Genomic DNA, 23,402 nt, shown 5'->3' with positions numbered 1-23,402 from the left:
TTCTCTGCGCTCTCCTCGTTCTCCACACTCTCTCTCTGCCTCCGGTTTTCCGATAAATGGACTGAAAAGACCGATTTTTTCTATTTTTTCTCGATTTTCCATGAAAAAATGCGAGATATCGAGGATTTTGTGTTCACAAATAAGCAATGTCTGGCGATTTGCATTGCTCAAGTGAGTTTTTGGGCTAGAAATTCAATAAAAATTGAGTTTTTTCAGAATGAAAACACGAAATTATCGCAAATTTTCAATCTTCTCGCGCTGGACGACAAGGAAGAGCAATTCGAAGCTCAGCCGTTAAGCCATAATGTCAGATGTTCACTAATAGCGATCGCAAATTATTTATTGCATAGCCATGGACAGGTTTGCGGAAAAAAAACTGAAAAAAACGGCTAAAAAATTAAATTTTTCCTAATTTCAGCACGCCGATGAGCTTGTTCCAATGCTGCTCCGTGCTCTAATTGCTCTTCCGCACATGAAATGGATTGATGATGGGCTTTTGAACAAATCTGATAGTGGGTTTTTGGAAAAAAAAAATTTTTTTGAAAATTTTTTGAAAATTTTGAAAAAAATTTTTTTTTGTTGCAGAAATCCCTATCCAAGAGCAATTCTCGTTCTGCTTCAACACTTCACTATCCGACTTGGCCGCCCATCTTCCACGATTCCGCCAACAAATCGTTTCAGCTCAAGCGGATGCTCTCGCCTGTGCAGTTTCATCAATTTACGATGTTTTGGAGGATCAGGAGAGCCTGGAGCACAATTATTCGCATGTGATTAAGCTTATGTGCTATGCTCTGGGACTTTTACGCTCAATTGGACGATTTTCAGCTGACTATGATACTCCGCTAATTTCCCTGATTTTTCCGCTACCCGTGGATGAAACTAAAAAGTGCAAGGGCGCTGGTGGAGCGGATATGTTAGTTTTCGACGGAATTTTTGGGAAAAAAATGAAGAAAATGATGAAAAATTGACAGAAAAACAGTACAAATCACCTTATTTTCGATAAAAAATTCCAATTTTTGGCAATTTCCCAGTTTTTGGTCGTTTTTCCGCTGTTTTAGATAAATTTTACCTTTCGATAGGCATCAAATTGAGTGGCTATCGGCTTAAAATGCGCCTAAATCAACGAAAAATGCGAGATAATCGACCAAAATATGCAATAAAAGGTGAAAATCGAATCATTTACTATATATAAAGCGCTTATTCTGTGTGCCCATAGTTTGTAGTCTATGTAGTCTTTGTAGTCTCAGAAGTTCTGGCTGCTGAAGGGATAGTTAGTTGAGGTTAGTGTAGGGATATAGTCGGGGTACTGTAGTGGTACAATAGTGGTACGGTAGGAATACTGTAGGGTTATGGTAGTTTCAGAAAAAATTAGTTTTAGACCCAGAAGTCAGGGACCGCGCCGGAGGTGCGGTCCACAGCTGGTAAAAACATATAAAAAATTCTAAAATTTTCAATAAATTGAATTTTTGGAAAATTGTATTTTAAAAAGCCAAAAAAACCGTGCCGCAGGGTTGCAAAACTAAGTTCCGCCTTTTTTTCTGTGCGGCGCGGTTTTTTTTGTTGCGAAATTCACATAAAAATTCATAAAACCGCTAACACTATAATTAATTTTTTTGAAAAATTGTTTTTTTGTAATCCGGAAAAAACCCTGCCGCGGGGTTGCAAAATTAGGCTCCGCCTCTTTTTCTGTGCGGCGCGTTTTTTTTTGTTGCAAAATTCATAAAACCTCTAAAACTATAATTAATTTATTTTATGAAAAATTTTATTTTAAAAAATGCTAAAAAAACCGTGCCGCAGGGTTGCAAAACTAAGCTCCGCCTTTTTTTCTGTGCGGCGCTGCTGCTTTTTGTTAAATTCACATAAAAATTCATAAAACCGCTAAAACTAAAGTTTTTTTTGTTGGAAAAATTGTATTTTGAAAAAGCCAAAAAAACCGTGCCGCAACGTTGCGAAATATAAGCTCCGCCTTTTTTTCTGTGCGGTGCTGTTTTTTTTTGTTGCAAAATTCATAAAACCTCTAAAACTATAATTAAGTTTTTTGGAAAAAAATCAATTTAAGAAAGCCGGAAAAAGCCGTGCCGCAACGTTGCGAAATTAGGCTCCGCCTCGTTTTCTGTGTGGCGTGGTTGCAAAATTCACATAAAAATTCTTTCAGAAAACACCGAATCAGCAGCGACGAATTCACCTTCGACACCTCCTGTGATGCTTCTTCCTCCGATCCCCTTCTTCTCACCGACTCAAAATCCTCCCGTCTCATCCGAATGTATAATAAGCTCGGAGCATCATTCCTGCTCAACAACTACACCGGAGGCCTGAAGCTCACGATGAGCTCCGAGGATCTCGAGAAGCTCTTCGATTCGGTGCAGCGATTGATGGATTCAAAGTTTCTAGAGTCGCTCGACGAGATTTCCGGGGAGATATTTAGTGGTGGAAGTGGTGTGAAACGGAATCCGTACAAATCAATGTCAGAGATCACGAATTTGTGCTGTTTAACTCTGCTAAAAGACGTGCTGGGGCCTTATTCAGTGAAAAATTCCGATAAAAACCAGGAAAATTGTGGAAATTCGCTACAAGAAGCTTCTCCGAGCTCTCCAATCTCCGAAAAATTCGCCAAAGAAATTAGTATTTTCTCGAAAACAGCACTTTCCAAGCTGGACGCCGAGCTCTCTTCCCTTCAACATTCCTCCGAATCGAGCCTTTCCACAGAAGTATCCCGTCAAAAATTGAATATCCAATCAGCTACAGTATGCCTGCAGCTGATCGCGTGGGCGGCGATAGATGATATGGACGCCGATGCGATTTGCACTGAGATTATAGTTCGATTATTCGCCAATCAGACTCAGAAAACGATAATTTCACAATTGCCACTCTACCTAAAAGCCATTTCAAGTATGGCGACACTTGCGGAGAAATTCCCGGCTGTGGCGACGACGGCGGTTATTCAGAATTTGCAGAGATTTCTGCTGGAACCGGCGCCAATGTTGACTAAGTTGGCGTCGGATTCGACGTTAGAGAGGGGAAAGTCGGCTGGAGACGTTATTCAGGTCATTTTTTGACTTTTTTAATTTTTTTAATTTTTTTAATTGAAAAAAAGTGATTTTTTTTTTAAACAAAAAAATCAAAATGTTCGTTAGGAAAATTCGAAAAAAAAGCGAATTTTTGAAATTTTCATATGAAATCACCTCCAATTAGCGATTCGCCCCCCCGCCCATTGATTGGTTGGAAAGTGGGCGGAGCGAATCGCTGATTGGTCGCAGTGGGAATTCAGCCAAAATTGAGAAATCCCGCGTTTTTCGCAATTTTTTTCGTTTTTTTTTTTTTTTGTGAAATTTGAATTTCATCGATATTTCAAAGTTTTTTAAAAATTTTTATGTTAAAATTTACGAGCTTTTTGAATAATTTTTTTACCAAAAAAATATCGATGAAAGTTTTAAACTACAGTACTCTTTAAAGGCGCACCGGCGCAAAACAGCAAAATTTCGACATAACTTTTTTTTCCTTCTTTATTTGAAAAAAAGTAAGCAAAAACCTAAAAATATATAACTTTAAAAAAAAAAAATTTTGAAATTTTCTTTTAGTTTTTTCGCATTTTTCGTAGTTTCTGGATATTTGACCTATTCAGCTAGATTTTCTCCAAAAAAAACGCTTAAAAATCGCTAAAAACCGCGGAATTCTCCGATTTTGGCTAAATTGGCCCACTGCGACCAATCAGCGATTCGCTCCGCCCACTTTCCAACCAATCAGATGGAGTGGGCGGCCTCCAATATAACTCCGCCCACTCCACCTGATTGGTTGAAATGTGGGCGGAGCGAGTCGCTGATTGGTTGCAGTTGGAATTTAGCGAAAATTGAAAAATTATGGTTTTAAAAGCGATTTTTCGTGGTTTTTTCTGAATTTGAGACTATTTTTTGGATTTTTAAAGACAAAATCTCAATTTTTTCAGCATTCCAAATCGAGTAACAACTTGATTGACGCCATCACCAAAAGAAAACTATCTCTCGATGCACTTCGTAATTCAGCGATAAAAGCAATCTGCAGAGCATTAAAATCGTCAATTCGAATGGAAAGTGATAGTGTTCAACAGTGTTTGGCAGGACTTTCAACGAAACTTTTCGTCTGTTCAAATGCCAATAATTTGTGAGTATTGGAATGTTTTCTGTATATTTTTTGCCGTACTTGTTCTCATAATTTATCCGGTTTTCATTTTTATTCAGATCGAATCACCCCGATTTCAGGTATGCTAGAATGGAATGCAATTGACTTTAGTTTTAGATGCCTCCTGGTTTTATTATAGTGAATTAATTTAATTTTAATTTAGATAATTTTAGAAAAAAATTACTTTGAAAATGTGTATACTAATCCAAGACCGAAATTTGAGACTTTGCTTTTTTAGACCCAAAATGGCCCCCAAAACTACCAAATTTCGTAATGAGACGTGCTGAAAATTTTTCAAAAAAAGTTATGGTCACTCAAAGTTTTGGAAAAAATGGTCAATTTTTAGCTAAAATCTCAAATTTTGACAATTTCTCGGTGTCGCAGCGGTTGGAACTTAATTTTTGATTTGATTTTCATCATTTAATGCACGTTTTCGCAATTTATTACATGTTATTTCGCTCTTTGAGATACTTTTTCGATCGATGCGGACGGACACAAATATGATACAGTTTTGTGTCCGCATTGGCCCCCAGAAAAAAACATCTCAATCAACGAAATAACATGCAATAAATTACGAAGACATGCATTAAAGAATGTTAATCGAGTAAAAATTCAATTCCAACTGCTGCGGCGACACCGAGCAATTGTCAAAATTTGAGATTTTAGCTAAAAATTGACCATTTTTCCGAAACTTTGAAAGGCCATAACTTTTTTAGATAAATTTTTTAAGAGCGTCTCATTACGAAATTTGGTAGTTTTGGACCATTTTTGGTCTAAAAATGCAAAGTCTCACTAGCTTATTATACTCTAACAGAAGCCCCAAATTGAGAGAAAAAAGAATTAATTTTGGATTTTATCAATCGGTTTTGAGCTTAAAACCGATTAAATTACACGCCGAAAAACCCCTTTCTTCAAGCATTCTTAGCAGAATCCTGCCGCATGTTCACTTGGCATTTCGATTTCGCTTAATGTTCCTCTTCTCCGATAATTCCTAGCATGGCCCGAAAGATGTGAAGATATGTTGCATCTGGCCCCCCACCGGTGTGCTCCACTTCTATTCTCTGACATATATATTTTCTAACTAGGAGGGTCAATCTACAAGACCCAAAGAGAATGTGAAAAGATAGCATTCGATAGCTAAAATAATATTTCTATACCGGATTCTGAAATAAAATCCTGCCCGATTTTACTTTTAGGGGTGGAAAATTTGCATTTGAAAAAAAGTGCGTTAAATCTAGTGGATTAACCTATCGCTGCAACTTTTTCCTCACGAGGGACGAGGAAAAGTGGTTTCTAGGCCATGGCCGAGGGGCCGACAAGTTTCAGCGGCCATTTATCTTGCTTTGTTTTCCGCCTGTTTTCTTTCGTTTTTCATCGATTTTTTCTCGTTTTTTCTTAATAAAACTGATAAATAAATATTTTTTGCAGATGCTAAAACAATTTCCAAGTAAAAAAATCATGTATTCAGTGGGCAAGCAGCGGTGAAAGTGGGCATTGTAATATGATGGATTACGGGAATACAAAACCTAAACTTTTTCTGAAACATGATACATATGCTGCTTAAATGCTGAGACTACCTGATTTTCATAACGAGACCGCTGAAAAAGTTTTGAGGTTTCCAAAATTCAACTTTTTTGGTGAAAAAGTCGAGATTTTCGCACAAAAAGTTGAATTTTGAAAACCTCAAAACTTTTTCAGCGGTCTCGTTATGAAAATCAGGTAACTTCAGCATCTAAGCATCATATGTATCATGTTTCAGAAAAAGTTTAGGTTTTGTATTCCCGTAATCCATCATTTTACATTGCCCACTTTCACCGCTGCTTGCCGACTGAATACATAATTTTTTACTCGGAAATTGTTTTAGCATCTGCAAAAAGTATTTATTTATCAGTTTTAATAAGAAAAAACGGGAAAAATCGATGAAAAACGAAAGAAAACAGACGGAAAACAAAGCAAGATAAATGGCCGCTGAAACTTGTCGGCCCCTCGGCCATGGCCTAGAAACCACTTTTCCTCGTCCCTCGTGAGGAAAAAGTTGCAGTGCTATAACTGTGAAACCAAGTAATCGAGAAGCCCAGAAAGGTGACCGCACAACTGTTAACCGCAGGCCGTTGTCAGAGCAGAAAACAGTTGTGGTCACCTTTCTGGGCTTCTCGATGAGTTGGTTTCACAGTTATAGGTTAATCCACTAGATTTAACGCATATTTTTCAAATGCAAATTTTCTCCCCCTAAAAGTGAAATCTGCCTTCTTCCTATATTAAATCCGGAACCGGCAAGGGTCGTCACTTTTTGCGCACAAAGTGTCACAAAAAATTAAAAAAGTTGCGTGTGCACTTTCGTCTCTAACTTTGCTGTACCTGCACATTTTTTAATTTTCTTTTTTGTAGGAAATAGAGAATCGTTTTTTCTATCTTCGTATCTAAATGGTTATTTGATTTGATTTTATCTTTTAAGAGAAATTCGCGATGAAACACGAAAAAATCACTTTTTTCGCGTGTCGTGTCGCTTTTTTTGCACACGTTTAGAGGTCATAGTATAAAATGTTCGAGATAAGGTAACTGTATATCTGGGATTGTTAAAAATTTTCAGTTTTTGCAATTTCATCAATTTTGAACTGAGTTATGATGATTTGAAAATCGGACTCGAAAAATCCCGGAATTTCGAAAATTGCGTTGAAAACATGTTTAACGTTCGTATTTTTGTTTTATTTTACACCACCAAATGTAAATTTTAACGTAGAATCCGTTTTTCTAAATAGTTTTCTCATTATCCAACCGGAAAGTTACGAAAAAAGCACAAAATGACGATTTTTCAATGAAATTGTGCGCATTCCCCCTTGTGTTTTTGGTGTGCAAATTAGTGATTTTTGATATTCTTTTGCCTATAAGTCGGTCAGTTTGGCACTTTTTGGGGTAAATATTTCGAAAAACGTATTTTTCAGGAAATTTACTCTTCAAAAATATACTTTTTTTTACAAAAAAGTCAAAAATAACTTCAGAAATCGCAAATTTCATGATTTTCTCAAAAGAATGATGTTTTTGCTGGAAAAATAAAAACTTTTCCACTACCGAATGGGATTTTATGTTAAATTCGTAATTAGTACATAAATACCGAATGGATGCTGAAAGCACAGCTCTCTACAATCATTTTCAACGATTTTAGTTTATTTAATTTTTGACCTCGAAATTTCAATTTCCCTCTTTTCCTGGATCAGTTTTCTGTTGGATAATGAATTTTATGTCCTAATTCTTATTATTTTTGCTATGAGAAGCGAGACAAACTAAAATTTTTTGGTCATGAGTTCCTCGAGCCCCGTTCCTGAAGTTGTGGGCTTCAGGCCATGCTCAGGAAGCTCAAAAGTTCATTCTTGACCAATTTTCAAATTTTCAAATGCTATAATATTCTAATTTTAACGCTGATTTTAAATATATACTTTTCTTTTTCCAATTCCTATTATGAGCTGAGTTACGGCGCTTTCAAGTTTCAGCAATGCCCGCCCGCCCCCCTCTTTCCTCCCCTTTCTCTTGCCTCCTCCCTCTCATGCATAGGGTGGCTGTAATATGGTCTCTAATTACTGTTACAGGATCAGATTTGTATATTTTACGACATATCTCTTAATAGAAGAACAATAGACATCGCCACATTTGTTTTTGTAAGAGGTCCCCAATGGGCTGTAAAACAGTCTATCCACCTTTCTTCCTGCAAGAAAGGAGGTAATGTATTTGAGACTGTTCATTTATTGTAATTGAGGGGTTGAAAATTATTATTTTAATTTTCAAATAAAAATATATTAAAATTTTTTTTTAATTTTAAAATAAAAAAATCCTTTTTAATTTTAAAATAAAACATTTTTTTAATTTTGAGGTCTGCTTTCTTCGCGGGGACAGAGCGCCGTAGGCGCTCTTAATCTAAATTATAGGCAGAGCAGGCCGAAGGCCTGCTATGCCAGTAGGCTTTCACTGCCGGGTCAGAGCGCCGCAGGCGCTCTGAATCTAAATTACAGGCAGAGCAGGCCGTAGGCCTGCTATGCCAGCCTGCTTTTACTGCCGGGTCAGAGCGCCGCAGGCGCTCTAAATCTAAATTGTGTACTGCAGGGAGACAATAAATATTTTTAAAACAGTAAAAACAAACACACAAGTTCGAGGCGAAGCCGAGAACCTGCGCCAGCTACCTAAACTGGTAGAGGAAGCAACGCAGGCCGCAGGCCTGCGGTGCGAGACCCAAAACATTGCCAATCGCACGTTCGAGGCGAAGCCGAGAACCCGCGCCAACTAGCGGACTCGTCCCAACCCCACCTCTACTAGCGGGCCCCATAGGGCCCGCTAGTCGGGCAGGATTTTATTTTAAAATCCGGAATCAGAGAAATATTTTAGCTGTCGCGAATGTTTTTTTTTTCACATTCTCTATTGATCTTATAGATTGGCTATTTCCTAGTAAGTAGTCTACGATTATTCCATCAATTTTTGCAGTGTGGTCTCCCTTGTATGTGAGAATGCAATTCAAACATTGGGAGGAATTGGTGTTGGATTAGTTGATTCGACTGCTGTCGAAGTACCTGAAATGGTGGTTCAAATCTATCTGCAACGATTCGCGAATCCGCCGTCTCAATTGGATGTGACTATGATTCGTTGTCTAGCCGAGATGTGGATAGCCGGAGCGGTAAGCAGCTTCGATTTTTAAATTTCCCGCCGCCAAAAATTAAAATTCCTGATTTTTCTCAGAGATCGATCTACGAAAATGTGTGGAAGCTGTTCACCCAGATCTGCATAGAATCATCGAATCGTGTCTATAGTCAGGGAAATAATGAATCGAATGATCAGAGATACACGTGAGAATGATTTTTAATATTATTACGGAATTGAAATTAAAGGTGGTGTAGTAGTCGAATTTTTTTATTGCCTTATTTGACTTAAAGTTGTCTGAAAACACCGAATTTCATAATGAAACTTCTTGAAAACTTCTCAGAAAAAAGTTATGACGGCTCAAAAAATGGCCTGAAATTAGTTAAAATCGGAAATTTGACCGACTTGTCAAGCGGTTGGAAACTAACTTTTTTGAAATCACCGTCAAATTTTGAGTACACCAGTTGATTAACTTGCGTTTTAAACTTGATTAAGAGGAATTTTAAAGTCGATGGACGGCGAGATTTTTCAATTTTCTTTGAACCAAAATCTCGCCGCCCATCGACTTTAAATACCTTATTCAAGTTTAAAACGTAAGTTAATCTAAACTGGTGTACTCAAAATTTGACGGTGATTTCAAAAAAGTTAGTTCCCAACCGCTGCGACAAGTCGGTCAAATTTCAAATTTTAACAAATTTTAGGCCATTTTTTGAGCCGTCATAACTTTTTTCTGAGAAGTTTTCAACAAGTTTCATTATAAAATTCGGTGTGTTCGACTACACCACCTTTAATGATTAAAAGTTTTTAATTTCGTTTATATTGATGAGAAAAATAAATAAAAAAATTTCGATTTTATTTTTTGAAAAAAAATCGCAAAAACCGACACACATTTGTTTCAGACATGTTTCACTGGCTGTTGACGTGGCAATGAGTCGAATGGCTGCCGGGGTGGCTAATGAAGATGATAAAATGACACTTCTTGTTAGGTAATTGAGAGGTTTTCGATTTTTTTTTTTTGAAAAAAAGTTGAATTTGATTTGAATAAAATTTGAATAAAAACTAGGGGAATCCTTTTTTTTGGTCTTTTTCCAGAAAAAAAAGAAAATTTCCAACAAACTTCAATAATTTTTAATTTTTTTGAAAAATTCTAAAAATTTCTAAAGATTTATTTAACAAAATAAGACAAATATATCCGCGTTTTTTTTTTAGAAAAAAAACTTTTTTTTTTTTGAAAACAGGAGATATCAAAAAATCATTGTTGCAGACTACTAGAGTTATTCGTTCAACTTGGAATCGAAGGACGACGCGTCGGCGAAAAAGTTTCAAAGAGTACTGTAAAGGTAATTAATTTTTTAATTTTTCTCTTTGAAAAAAAAAAAATTTCAAAAAAATTTCCAAAAATTGTCTTGCCTCTCTAATCATTTGCAGCTCACCATTGTGGCACTGTCCACGTCGGTAAACTCCGTCAAGGTGTGATTGAACGTTGTGATTCGAGAATTTTTATTTTTTTTTTCAAATTTTCCAACAAAAAATCGAGAAAAAATCAAATTTTCAACTTTTTTTTAAAATTCGACCAATCAGCGATTCACTCCGCCCACTTTTCAACCAATCAGTGGGAGTGGGCGGAGTTTTAATGCAAAATCACGGCTTTCTGTGGCATAATTTGATTTTTTAAAGCACTTAGCATTTAACTGCACCCCCCTTCCAAACTCCCTTGCTAACCTCCGCTCAAAGTTTTTTGTAGTTTTTGTAGTTTTTGTAGTTTGTAGTCTTTACAAAAGTGCATGCCCGACAATTTTTGAGTTTAGTGGGAAAATGGAGCATTGCTACTGAGGGAGGATTTCGTTGAAAGTTCTCCAAATTTTCTTTAAAAATTTGAATTTTTCTCCATATTTTCATAAAAATTCGCTGTTTGTTGGGTCTCGCCACGATCTTCATCACACAGTGGTGGCTACAGATTTGAAATTTCACATATTTCTTCAATTAATTTTGGCAAATACGTTTATGCAATTTTAAATTCAGTAAAATATGGGAAATTTCAAGCTTCCAGCAGGTCAATATGGCTAAGATCGTGGCGAGACCCAAAACAGTGTGCGCCTTTAAACTGACGGGATAAAAAATTTTTTTAATTCCCCCCAGTGGCGATATTCCATCTTTAAAATGTCAATTTAAACAAAAACAACTAGAAAAATGGTACTGTATACACTATATATTACGGGGAACACAAAAATTCTGAAAATGCGTATTGCACAACATATTTGACGCGCAAAATATAACTATATCTCGTAGCGAAAACTACAGTAATTCTTTAAATGACTACGGTAGCGCTTGTGTCGATTTACGGGAATTCGATTTTCGGAATCGACACAAGTGATACAGTAGTCATATTACTGTAGTGTTCGCTACGAGATATAGTTATATTTTGCGCGTCAAATATATGTTGTGCAATACGCATTTTCAGAATTTTTGTGTTCCCCGTAATAAATTTCCCAAATCTCTAAAAAACTCTGAAATTTCCAGATGTCAACCAGCGCTGGAAACCTCGGAGTCCTCATGCCAAAGATCGCCTCCCTACTCCGTCGAATGCAGCCAATCTCCGAGCCAACTACGAAGCTCCGCTCTCTGTTCCGCGATTTTTGGTTCTATTGCACGGTGCTCGGCTTCGACGTGGAATCCTCGAGCTTATGGCCCGAGGAATGGTATAATGCCGTTTGCGAGACGGCCACAAAGACGCCCGTCCTAATTGCAACCGAAAATTTGAGATCCGAGCTAATCGATAATGCGGCGATCCGAAGTGATTCGATTTCTCCACAGGAGCTTCAGGAGATGAGGAATACGGTGCTCGCGGAGCTGAGTCATCAGGCTGAAGCTGTTCCACTAATCAATAGATTCGACTTTGCCAATTGCACATATCTCCTTTCGGTTCATCGAATGGAAACGATGCGGCTGATCCATGCGAATCATGTGGATGCATTCAGCTCATTCTTCAAATATATCGAGGATAAGACGATGCGGAAAGATAAATCCGGCCTCTGGACGTGTATGCTTGCAGCAGCTCCACGAATATTCCTCGAGTGGTGCGAAAAAATGATGAAGCGACGGGACAACGATGAGCCGACGGAAGAAGCGCTGGTTTGGCATGCTCAATTCCTGCTATTCAAGTTCAATCATCATCTCCGAGAAGTTCGGAAAGTCGCTGATGCATGTCTTTCCCAGCTTGTCAAAGCGTTTCCGTATCTTCTATGGAACACGAAAGTTCTCACAACAATACTTCGTCTTCTTCAGGAACTTGAGGATAATCTGCAGAAGGATCCGACGTGCCGCGAGCCACAGTTCACAATCGAGGGATTCGGTGGATGGACTATTCAACTTCAGGACTCTATCGAAGGTCGTCGATCCGTTGTGAAAGACTTTTCAATGAGAGTTAAGCAGATTCTCAAGGAAGCCTTAAGATGGGCGCCTGCCTCGACGCATAGCAACTTGCTAGAGTATGTATCGAAGTTCGGTTCGGAGAGAGACGCCGCTATGCAACTTGCGATTGATGCAACTAGTGAAGGATCGGGAAAAAGTGGATCCTACCTAACATCCCTCTACAAAAGAAGTAACTATCTCGGTCAAGTCAAAGGAATGCTGGCTACTACTCTTAGTGGAGATATTGATCAGGTTACCGCTGAGAATCAACTCATCGATCGCCTGGAGAAGGACTTCCAAAGGGCCTGCAAATCTGGGAAAGACATGGAAATGGAGCAAGCCGTCCTCCTTCTCACAGCTCTCTTTGTTAGCCTGAGATCCCTTAACGAACGGATTCTAAGCCTGCTAGTTCGAACGCCGCTCCTCAATTTCACCGAATCCACCGTCTCCCTGTGTACGATGGCTTGGAATTGGCTGCTCAGCGCTCGGCCTGAAGCTCACAGCTTGTTCCTCCACGAACAGGCTCGTGCGTTCGCCGACTCTTCTCGATTCGGCTTGGGACTTTTTGAGAAGGAAGTTGTCGGTGGCTCTCCGCTATGCCAGAAGCTTGAACGTCCCCCGCCGTCTGCAAACTTCCGGCCACATCGAGAATGGATCGAGTTTATCGGTGAACGATGTGACGTCGCATCCTACTCGTCTAGAGAGCAGCTTGACGTTCTTGAAATGATGTTCTCTCAGACTCTATCGGCTCACATTGGAACCGGTCATTTGCATGGCTCAACAGCTTGTAGCAATCCTGCAAGCCTTGCTGGCCCATCGAGAAAGGAGACTATTAACCAAGTGACGCGTGGAATTGAAGCAGTCGGAGTACGGTTCCGGTTGCTATCCTGTGTGCTCGGTATGGTCCAACAAGACGCTTGTTTGCTCCGACCAACAAATGTTCTGATTCGCCAGCGCGTCTACTCGTGTGCATTCCACTACTTCACGATCGCCCCGCAAGGTCCTACTCAGCCCGAGGAGAGGCTTCGAGAGGATATTCGATTATTGACGAGATTCTTCGAGCACTTGAAGAATGACAAGCATTACATGCAGAAGGAGGCCCTGGCGAAGACTGATAAGAATTTGGTGATGTCGAGTACAATGTCGCAGATGCAAACGAATTTTGAGAAGAGCCTACTGATAAGTGGGACTCCGGTTACGGCAACTGCGGCTGGGACACCGAATACATCACTGATGCTTCCACCATCTACAAATTACGCGAACACCCTGACGCTATCCTCCCAGAAGTCAATGGCTGCTACAAGTGCGTCTATTCGAAGTGGAAAATCGATTGAAACCAAGCTATCGATTGAGGAAGACAGACGCATCAAGACATGGATGAAACAGCGTAACATGCTAATGTTACTCGTTGCTAATGAAATCGAGCGGCTCAGTGCTTGGCTCCATCCGCTAGCGTTGGCTCAGGAGGATTGTGCTCTGGACTCTGAGGAGTTTTTGAGAGGGGCGTTCACTCAGGCAAAGGCGACCGGCGGTGAGAAGAATATATGGAGAGAGCAGGCCCAACTGGCGTGGGATATATCCCCGGAGCTTGCTATTCAACTGCCATCGAGGTTCCGTGGATCGCCGGAGCTCGTGAAATATGTTGATGTGCTGGTCCGAGGGCAGCCTGAACCGGTAGCCCATATCCCGGAGGCTCTTCCACTATTCCTTGGAAATGGATCTACGGTTTTTGAGACATCGGATATGTCACATGTGCTCACGTGGGCTCGATGCTCACCGGTGATGGCGTTGTCGCTGCTGACACCTCGGATCTACCCGATGCATCCGATTTCGATGCAATACGCGGTTAGAGTGCTGAGAAGTTACTCGGCAGATGAGCTTCTGTTGTATATTCCGCAGATTGTGCAGGCTGTTAGGTAGGGGAAGGTGTTCAGAATTGGTTTTTTCAAAAGATTTTTGCAGATTAAAAGAAATCTGAAATAATTTTCAGAGAAAATTATTTGAAAAATAAATAAAAAAACTTTTTAGAAATTTTAAATTTTTTCACCCAAAAATTTCGAAATTTTGGGGAAAAAATCGGCGATTTGCCGAAAACTTTAAATTCCAGCAATTTGCCGATTTGTTGGAAATTTTCAATTCCGGTAATTTGCCGATTTGCCGGAAAATTTGAATTCCGGCAATTTGTCGATTTGCCGGAAATGTTCAATTCCAGCAATTTGCCAATTTGCTTAAAATTTCGATCCCGACAATTTGTCGATTTGCCGGAAATTTTAAATTCCGGCAATTTGCCGATTTGCCGAAAATTTTAAATTCCGGCAATTTGTCGATTTGCCGATTTGCCGGAAGTTTTGAATTCCGACAACTTGCCGGTTTCAAAAATCGATAATTTAAAAATTAAAATCAAATCAAAAGTAATTTCCAGATACGATACAATGGGATACATCTCAGAACTAATAATATGGCTTGCCGGACATTCTCAACTCCTTTCTCATCAATTAATTTGGAATATGCAAACGAATATGTTCACAGATGAGGAGAGTAAAGTCAAGGATCCTGTTCTATTCGAAGCGCTGAATGATATTATGCAAAAAATTTTATCTCAGTTGGAAGGAGCCGCCCGTCGATTCCATGAAGCCGAATTTAAGCTTTTCCATCAACTTACAGCCATCTCCGGAACCATTAAGCCTTTCCCGAAAGGCGATGCTCGCAAAAAAGCGTGCCTGAAAGCGTTGGCTGACGTGAAAATTGAGACGATTACGTATTTGCCGTCGAATCCGGAAGCGGTTTTGCTGGATTTGGACTATTCGTCTGGAACACCCATGCAGTCAGCTGCGAAGGCACCGTTTTTAGGTTTAAAAAATTTATGGAAAAAAAATTTGGAAAAATGCCAAAAAAAAATTTAACTTTTAAAACTTTCAAATTTCCCTGAAAACACGAAATTTTCGCCGATTTTTCAAGAGTTTTCGGTCATTTTTTAAATTAAATTAATTAAAAAATTATGGAAAAAAAATTCGAAAAAAAGAGAAAAAAATATTTTTCTAAAGTTTTTTTCCGAAAAAAATGTCAAAAAAGCTGAAAATTTAACTTTTAAAACTTTCAAATTTTCCTGAAAACACGAAATTTTTGCCAATTTTTCAAGAATTTTCGCGCATTTTTTAAATTAAAATTTAATTTTAAAAAATTAAAAAATTATGGAAAAAATTTGGAAAAATGCCAAAAAAAAAACACTTTTTTTTGAATAAAAAATGTTTTAAAAAAAGTATTTGTTCGATAAAAAAATGCCGGAAAAAACTGAAATTTTCACTTTTAAAACTTTCAAATTTCCCTGAAAACACGAAATTTCTGCCGATTTTTCAAGAATTTTCGCGCATTTTTTAAATTAAATTAATTAAAAAATTATGGAAAAAAATTCGAAAAAAGAGAAAAAATATATTTTTCTGAGGTTTTTTTCCGAAAAAAATGTCAAAAAAGCTGAAAATGTCACTTTTAAAGCTTTCAAGTTTCTCTGAAAACACGAAATTTCTGCCGATTTTTCAAGAATTTTTGCGCATTTTTTAAATTAAAATTTAATTTTAAAAAATTAAAAAATTATGGAAAAAAATCGGAAAAATGCCAAAAAACACTTTTTTTTTTGAATAAAAAAATGTTTAAAAAAGCATTTTTCCGAAAAAAAAATGCCGGAAAAAACGGAAATTTTCACTTTTTAAATTTTTTTTTTGAATTTCCCTGAAAACACGAAATTTCTGCCGATTTTTCAAGAATTTTTGGGCATTTTCTAAATTAAAATTTAATTTTAAAAAATTAAAAAATTATGGAAAACATTTGGAAAAATGCCAAAAAAAATTTCAAAAAAAAACGGAAATTTTCACTTTTAAATTTTTTGAATTGCTCTGAAAACACAAAAATTTTGCCGATTTTTCATAGATTTTCGGACATTTTTCAGTTAAAAAATGACCTTTTTTTAGATTTTTTTAACTTAAACACTCCGAGAAAATCTAAAATTTTTAATTTTTCCTTTTAAAAACAGTTTTCTCTGAAAAAAAAACGGAAAAATCAAAGAATTTATTTGAATTTTTTGGAAAATATTTTTTTCTGATTTCCAGGATAATTTAATAAGGAAAAAACGAACATTTTTGGTTTTTTTCCAATTTTTCAAATTTTATCCGGCAAAAAAGTGAGAAAATTGAAAAATTTCAATTTTCTCTGAAGAATTGGACACATTTTTTTTATTGAAAAAATGCCAAAACTATATATTTTTTTTTTTCCGGAAAAAAGTGAATGAAATTTTTTTATTGGAACGAAATTCGGAAAACTATCAATAAAAAATGCTTTAAAAATTTTTATGACACAAAAGCAATAAAAATACTTTTTTTTTTTTTGGAAAAAAATGGTGAAAAAATTGTCAAAAAAAATTTCCTAAAAGAGAAGAAAAAAGTTCGAAAAATATTAATAAAAATACAATTTTTGCAAAAAAAGGCAAAAAATTGGCAAAAAAAATTTCCCTAAAATAGAAGAAAAAATCGAGAAAAAAAATTCGGAGAATATTCATAAAAATACAATTTTTGGAAAAAAAAATGCTTAAAAAAATGTATTCAGCTCGATTCCGTGTAAAACGATGTGGAGTCCGCGAACTAGAGCACATCGGACTTCAAGCCCAATCGGAGCACGGCGGAAAAACGACAGAAGCGGATCTAGAAGAGCTCAAAAAAGTGCAAGACAGTCGTGTCTGCTGGCAAGCCGCAATTTTTAAAGTCGGTGATGATGTTCGTCAAGATATGTTGGCTCTGCAGCTTATGCAGCTTATGAAGAATGTTTGGGCCGGTCTTGGGCTCCCTGTTCGAGTTTTTCCTTATCGAGTTGTTGCCACATCGCCAGGATGTGGAGTTATCGAGTGTGTACCGAATTCGAAGAGTCGAGATCAACTGGGAAGACAGACTGATTTTGGATTATATGAATATTTTAAGGTTATTAAAAAAAAATGCCAACATTTTTTTTGGAACTCAGTTTTTTCCAGAAAAAAATTTGAAAAAAATTTATGGAAAATTTAAAATTTTTTTCTGAAAAATGCCAAAAAATGTCAATAAAATGAAAATTTTTGGGAAAATAATGTCAAAAAAAATGTATTTTTGGACCTAAATTTTTTCCGGAAAAAAGCGAAAAAAATGGCAAAAATTTCGGAAAAATGCCAAAAAAAAAAATTTTCTGGACAAAAAAAATTTTTTTTGGAAATATGCCAAAAAGGAGTTTTTAAGGTAAAATTTGAAAAAATCCTGAGAAAGAAGACAATAAAACCTAATTTTCTGGAAAAAAATTCGGAAAAAAGCCTAAAAATTGTTAAAAATTATTTTTCTGACAAAAAACGCAAAAAAAGCTTCCGGAACAAATTGAATTAAATTAATTTTTTTTTTACTAAAAAAAATTTATCTGAAAAAAAATGCCAAAAAAAAATGTCAAAAATATTTTTGGAATAAAATTTTTTCTGGAAAAAAAAATGGAAAAAATGTTTTAAAAATTCCTGGTATAAAATACAATAAAATAAAATTTTCTGGAAAAAAAAATTCTAAAAAAAACAATTCCCAAGAAAAAAGTCAAAGAAATGTTAAAAAATATTTTTCTCACAAAAAATGCAAAAAAAGGTTCCTGAAAAATTCAATAGAATAAAATTAATTTGAAAAATTTATCTGAAAAAATCTGAAAAAAGTGCGAAAAAAACCTTTTTTTCTAGAGAAAATAGAAAATAAGTTGAAAAAAATTTTTGGAATTAAATTTTTTCTGGAAAAAAAATGGAAAAAATGTGAAAAAAAAACATTCCTGTGAAAAAGACAACAATAAATACTCAATTTTTCCCGCAAAAAATATCAAAAAAAAAAGTTTGATTTCTCTTAATTTTTGTTTCCCCATATTTCAGACGCAATACGGCGATGAGAGTAGTGAGACATTCCAAGAAGCAAGACGAAATTTTGTGAGAAGTATGGCTGCTTATTCGGTGTTCAGTTTCTTGCTACAGATTAAGGATAGGCATAATGGAAATATTATGATCGATTTGGATGGACATATTATTCATATTGGTATTGATTTTTTTGTTCTTCAAAAAAAAAATTGAAAAATTGCACTGCAACTTTTTCCTCACGAGGGACGAGGAAAAGTGGTTTCTAGGCCATGGCCGAGGGGCCGACAAGTTTCAGCGGCCATTTATCTTGCTTTGTTTTCCGCCTGTTTTCTTTCGTTTTTCACAGCTTTTTCTCGTTTTTTCTTATTAAAACTGATAAATAAATACTTTTTGCAGATGCTAAAACAATTTCCAAGTAAAAAAATTATGTATTCAGTGGGCAAGCAGCGGTGAAAGTGGGCAATGTAAAATGATGGATTACGGGAATACAAAACCTAAACTTTTTCTGAAACATGATACATATGATGCTTAGATGCTGAAGTTACCTGATTTTCATATCAAGACCGCTGAAAAAGTTTTGAGGTTTTCAAAATTCAACTTTTTGTGCGAAAATCTCGACTTTTTCACCAAAAAAGTTGAATTTTGGAAACCTCAAAACTTTTTCAGCGGTCTCGTTATGAAAATCAGGTAGTCTCAGCATTTAAGCAGCATATGTATCATGTTTCAGAAAAAGTTTAGGTTTTGTATTCCCGTAATCCATCATATTACAGTGCCCACTTTCACCGCTGCTTGTCCACTGAATACATAATTTTTTTACTTGGAAATTGTTTTAGCATCTGCAAAAAGTATTTATTTATCAGTTTTAATAAGAAAAAACGAGAAAAAGCTGTGAAAAACGAAAGAAAACAGGCGGAAAACAAAGCAAGATAAATGGCCGCTGAAACTTGTCGGCCCCTCGGCCATGGCCTAGAAACCACTTTTCCTCGTCCCTCGTGAGGAAAAAGTTGCAGTGAATTGGACAAAAAATTGCCAAAAAATCGTTTTTTTTTGGCTACCAAACTTTGAAAATTTCGATTTTTCACCCGAAAAATTTAGAAAAAAAGTTCCAAAAAAAAAACTGAAAACAGTTTTTTTGGTCTGTTCTGAAAATTACTTTAAAAAGTTTTGAAAACTTTTTACGAAAACAGAAAAATCCTTTTTTTTTTTTTTTGGATATTTTTTCGAACCTTTTTTTTCAGATTTTTCGATTAAAAAGTTCTAAAAATATTCCAAATTTTTTAAAATTTGACGTTTTTCAATTTTTTTCTGAAAATATCTTCAAAATTTGACAAATTTTGATTGTTTCGAATTAATAACCATACAAAAAAATTAAATTTGGCCGGAAACGCGAAATTTTCAGCAAAAAAAGTTTGAAAAACTAATTTTTTGGTTATTTTTTTTTGCCCAAAATTACAGAAAATAGCCTCAATATTTTTTAGATTTTTTCCTAAATTTAAATAAAATATTTAAAAAAAGTTCTAAATTTTTTAAAGTTACAGTTTAAAAAAATTCAATGTTTTGTCATTTTGGGCAAAAAAACATTTAAAAAATTATTTTTTTCGCACTTTTGAAGAAATTTCTAATAATTTCTAAAATTTTACCTAAATCTAAAAAAAAATTTGGAAATTCGAAAAAAAAAATGCGTTAAAAAAATACCGAAATTAAATACCGAAATTTCCAAAAAAAAAAATTTTTTTTTTTGAAAAAATATTCAAAATTGAATAATTCCGGTATTTTTTTAACGAAATTTTTTTTCGAATTTCTGAAAAAAAAAAATTTTTAAGCCCAAAATGACAGAACATAGCCTCAATATTTAAAATCTATTCTATAAAAAATTTTATAATTTTTCTAAATTTTTTATTTAAATTTAGAAAAAAATTCAAAAAAAAATATTGAGACTATTTTCTGTCATTTCGAGCAAAAAAAAAAACCTTGGAAGGTGTTTTTATCCAAAAAATAATTAATTTTTTCGAAAAAATTCGAAAAAAAATTACCGGAAATTAATATTTTCCAATAATTTTTCCAGACTTTGGCTTCATGTTCGAGAGCAGTCCCGGCGGAAATCTAGGCTTCGAGCCAGACTTTAAGCTCAGCGAAGAGATGGTCGCAATAATGGGTGGAAAAATGGAAGCGGCACCATTCCGGCAATTTGCTTCCCTATGTGTTCACGCGTATCTCGCTGTTCGACCCTATCACAAATCATTCGTTTCACTTGTTTCATTGATGTTGGACACACATTTGCCATGTTTTAGAGGAAAAACTATTAATCAACTGAGAGCCAGATTTGCACCTGAAATGAATGAAAAAGATGCGGCGAAGTATGTTATAGAACTGAGAAACTAAAATTTTTGGGTTTTTACGATTTTTTTTAAAATTTTTTCGAAAATTTCGAGAAAAAAAATTCAGAAAATTTGTCAAAAAAAAATTTTTTTTTTCCTGGAATTTTTGCGAATTTTCTATTATTCGAGTATTTTTTTTCTGAAAATCAAAAAAAAAATTTAGGTGGAATTTTGGGCTTTTGCAATTTTTTTTTGAGAAAATCGAAAATTTCGAAAAAAATTGAAAAAAAAATTCAAAAAGGTGTGCGCCTTTAAAGAGTACTGTAGTCTTGATTTTTTGGCGAATTTTTACGAAAATGGAAAAAAAGGGTTTTATGGCAAAAAATGCAAAAAAAATAGATTTTTTCTGGAAATTTTTTTTTTAATTTTCTCTTTAAAAAGGTGTAATTTTTTCCATATTTGAAGCAAAAATCGCAAAATTTCACAAAAAACTTTCGAAAAATAGAAAATTCGCAAATTCGAAAATTTCGAAGAAAAAATCCAAAGAAAAAATGTTCAGAAAATCGAGAAAAAAATTATTTTGTTGAAAATTTTGCGAATTTCCTATTTTTCGAACGTTTTTTGTGAAATTTTGCGATTTTTGCTTCAAAAATGGGAAAAATTACACTTTGTAGAAAAAATTTTAAAAAAATTTTTCCAGAATTTAAACTATTTTTTAACATTTTTTCACAAAAAAAATTTTTTTTCAGAAAAAATCTATTTTTTTGCATTTTTTGCCATAAAAACCGTTTTTTTTTCTATTTTCGTAAAAATTGCAAAAATTTAAGGCTACATTACTACTGTTTAAAGGCGCACACCGTTTTGAATTAAAAAGAAAAAGATTTTTTCAAAAATCGCTATTTTTATCATTTTCAGAAAAAATTTTGATATTTTCTCATCACAAAATTAATAAAATTTCAGAAAAAAATTGAATTTTTTCGAAAAAAATATATATTGATTTTTTGTCGAATTTTCAACAGAATGTTTTTTTTCAAATTTCAGGATTTTTGAATCAAATTTTTGAACACAATTTTACCAAAATTTCGATTTTCACGGGGTTCTGGCCTTCCTCGTTGAATTTTTCGCGCTCCATTGACAATCGCCTGACGGAAAGTCGTGTACTCCACACGGACAAATACATTTAGTTTTACAATCGAGCCGCGACGCGACACGCAACGCGCCGTAAATCTACCCCAGATATGACCTGGCCTAGTTCGGCAAAAACTCTTCCATTTCAATTTATGAGGGAAGCCAGAAATCCGTGAAAATATTTTGCCAAAATTCAGATCTTTTCCGACTTTTGATTCAAATTTTAGCCAAATGTGAAATAGATATTAGAAAGAAAAAAATCGATTTTAGCGGAAATTTTGACGTTTTCAACCCAAAAAAACCATAAAAATTCGACAAAAATGAAATTTCGAAGCTACAGTACTCTGTTTAAAGGCGCACACCTCTCCGCATTTAACAAAAAAGTCGCGTCGAGACCCAAGGTACTGTAGTTTTGGCCCAAAAAAATGACAAAATTTCAGTAGAAAATTCTTTAAAAAAATGTTTTTTTCCAGATACATGTACTCGGTGATCACCAACTGCTTCCTGAATATTCGCTCGAAAATGTACGATCAACTGCAATATTTCCAGAATGAAATTCCATATTAAAAATTTGCCAAAACCAAAAAATTAATTTATTTATTTCTCCATTTTTTCCCCACCCGCTGCCAGTTTTTTCTTCTTGTGTTGCTATAATTTTATTTATTTATTTCTAATTTATTTGAATCCCCCGCTCCCAATGTATAATAGTGATTTTAGGTTTTCGGTGTATAGTTTTAGAAAAATTCGCTTTAAAAAATCGATATTTGCTCATTTTTCGAATTTTCAGCAAAAAAAATCACCCGGAGATCTTAAATTTCATGAAAATGCTTATTTTGCAAAAAAAAAACCAGTTTTAATTCAAAATGCAATCGCGCTCCATCGCCAAAATTTGCGTCTCGTTAGTTTTTGGCGGTAAAGCCGAAAATTTCAACAATTTTCGCCGATTTAAACCGTTTTTTCGTAATTTTTATCCGTTTTTCATGAATTTTGTATTAAAGGTGATAATTGCATGAAACAATTATTTCCATAATTTCGGCATCGAAATCGTTGAAAAACAACGAAAAATGCTCGATTTTAATGATTTTTAGCTCAATTTAACCTTAAAATTCTGAAAAAAACGACTAAAAATGCTCGAAAACGGGAAAAATCAACGGAAATAAATGAAAATTTTCGAATTTACACGGTTTTCCCGCGCCGACTAGCCAAGCTTTGGCGCTGGAGCGCGATTGCACATTCATTTCAACCAAAAAATTTCGAGAAAAATCCAAATTTATTACTTTCTCTTTACGATATTATAGACAAATTGATTGGATCCTGCAACCATTCGCTTTTCCACATAATATGGATCATTCGAGTATCCAATGTCGTGAGTAGGTGTGCAAAAATCATCATTATCAGCAGTTTCTCCATCTGAAAATCGATAATTTTACCTTTTGCCGCAATACGCCTGCCAGGAGCCTACCAGAAGAACTTGACGAGTCCCAAGTGGCAGAAGTATCGTCGTCTTCGCCGAGCTCCGGGTCCCAGTCATCTAGTTCTTTCACATCAGAGTCATCGTTGATTAGTTTCCCAATTTTCGCACCCATCTTGTGCTCGAAGTTAAGGAATTAAGGAATAACGAGAATTCTGATTTTCTAACTTTCTAAATTCAAATTTAGAACTTCACGTTCCACAAATTAATTGAATATTTTGCTTCAACGGATTCCCCGATGAAGCGATTCCAAAAATTATTTTTTATTCGACACACTCTCTCGAGAGATCGAAACGACAGCTAACCTTGGTTAAACTGGGTTAAAACCAAATTGACACGATTTCGTTGGCGACCACTAATCTGCTGTGGACGGACATTTGCCGGGTTCCGCCGGGTGCTGTGTTTT

At 35.3% G+C, this 23,402-nt stretch overlaps 2 protein-coding genes and 2 non-coding genes across 5 annotated transcripts; 2 read left to right on the top strand and 2 right to left on the bottom strand.

The window, feature by feature from the left end:
* Positions 1 to 36: 36 nt before the first annotated feature.
* On the top strand, positions 37 to 22,297 carry pifk-1A (the record flags this gene model as incomplete). 2 transcript variants are annotated; one of them, NM_067195.7, is made up of 16 exons in its annotated part: positions 37 to 171; positions 217 to 360; positions 419 to 512; positions 586 to 913; positions 2,156 to 3,044; positions 3,944 to 4,137; positions 8,626 to 8,815; positions 8,878 to 8,984; positions 9,678 to 9,764; positions 10,043 to 10,118; positions 11,299 to 14,105; positions 14,612 to 15,039; positions 16,786 to 17,153; positions 18,098 to 18,257; positions 20,145 to 20,436; positions 21,999 to 22,297. In NM_067195.7, 16 exons carry the CDS (start codon positions 109 to 111, stop codon positions 22,090 to 22,092), a joined length of 6,321 nt encoding a protein of 2,106 aa, NP_499596.2. The 2 variants fall into 2 exon arrangements, with proteins under 2 accessions (NP_499596.2, NP_001431042.1); NM_001444096.1 differs by lacking the exons at positions 37 to 171; positions 217 to 360; positions 419 to 512; ... (1 more) ...; positions 2,156 to 3,044; positions 3,944 to 4,137 and having other exon boundaries at positions 8,717 to 8,815; positions 21,999 to 22,092.
* A 482-nt stretch (positions 22,298 to 22,779) lies between these two features.
* On the bottom strand, positions 22,780 to 23,129 carry Y75B8A.23 (Protein kinase domain-containing protein). Its single transcript, NM_067194.3, has 2 exons — positions 22,988 to 23,129; positions 22,780 to 22,935 (listed from the first exon to the last, which is right to left on the bottom strand). The coding sequence occupies exons 1-2, from the start codon at positions 23,109 to 23,111 to the stop codon at positions 22,799 to 22,801; spliced, it is 261 nt and encodes an 86-aa protein (NP_499595.1). The 5' UTR covers positions 23,112 to 23,129; the 3' UTR covers positions 22,780 to 22,798.
* An 84-nt stretch (positions 23,130 to 23,213) lies between these two features.
* sls-2.8 lies at positions 23,214 to 23,324 on the bottom strand. Its single transcript, NR_002655.1, has one exon. It is a non-coding gene; the product is annotated as a small nuclear RNA sls-2.8 (small nuclear RNA).
* Positions 23,217 to 23,326, top strand: Y75B8A.49. Its single transcript, NR_052797.1, has one exon. It is a non-coding gene; the product is annotated as an Unclassified non-coding RNA Y75B8A.49 (non-coding RNA).
* Positions 23,327 to 23,402: the final 76 nt, after the last annotated feature.

Source organism: Caenorhabditis elegans, chromosome III (assembly GCF_000002985.6).
Source record: "Caenorhabditis elegans chromosome III".
NCBI classification, from domain to species: Eukaryota; Metazoa; Nematoda; class Chromadorea; order Rhabditida; family Rhabditidae; genus Caenorhabditis; species Caenorhabditis elegans.
The sequence above is the reverse complement of the archived record's forward strand: the minus strand, read 5'-3'. Positions and strand labels throughout refer to the sequence as shown.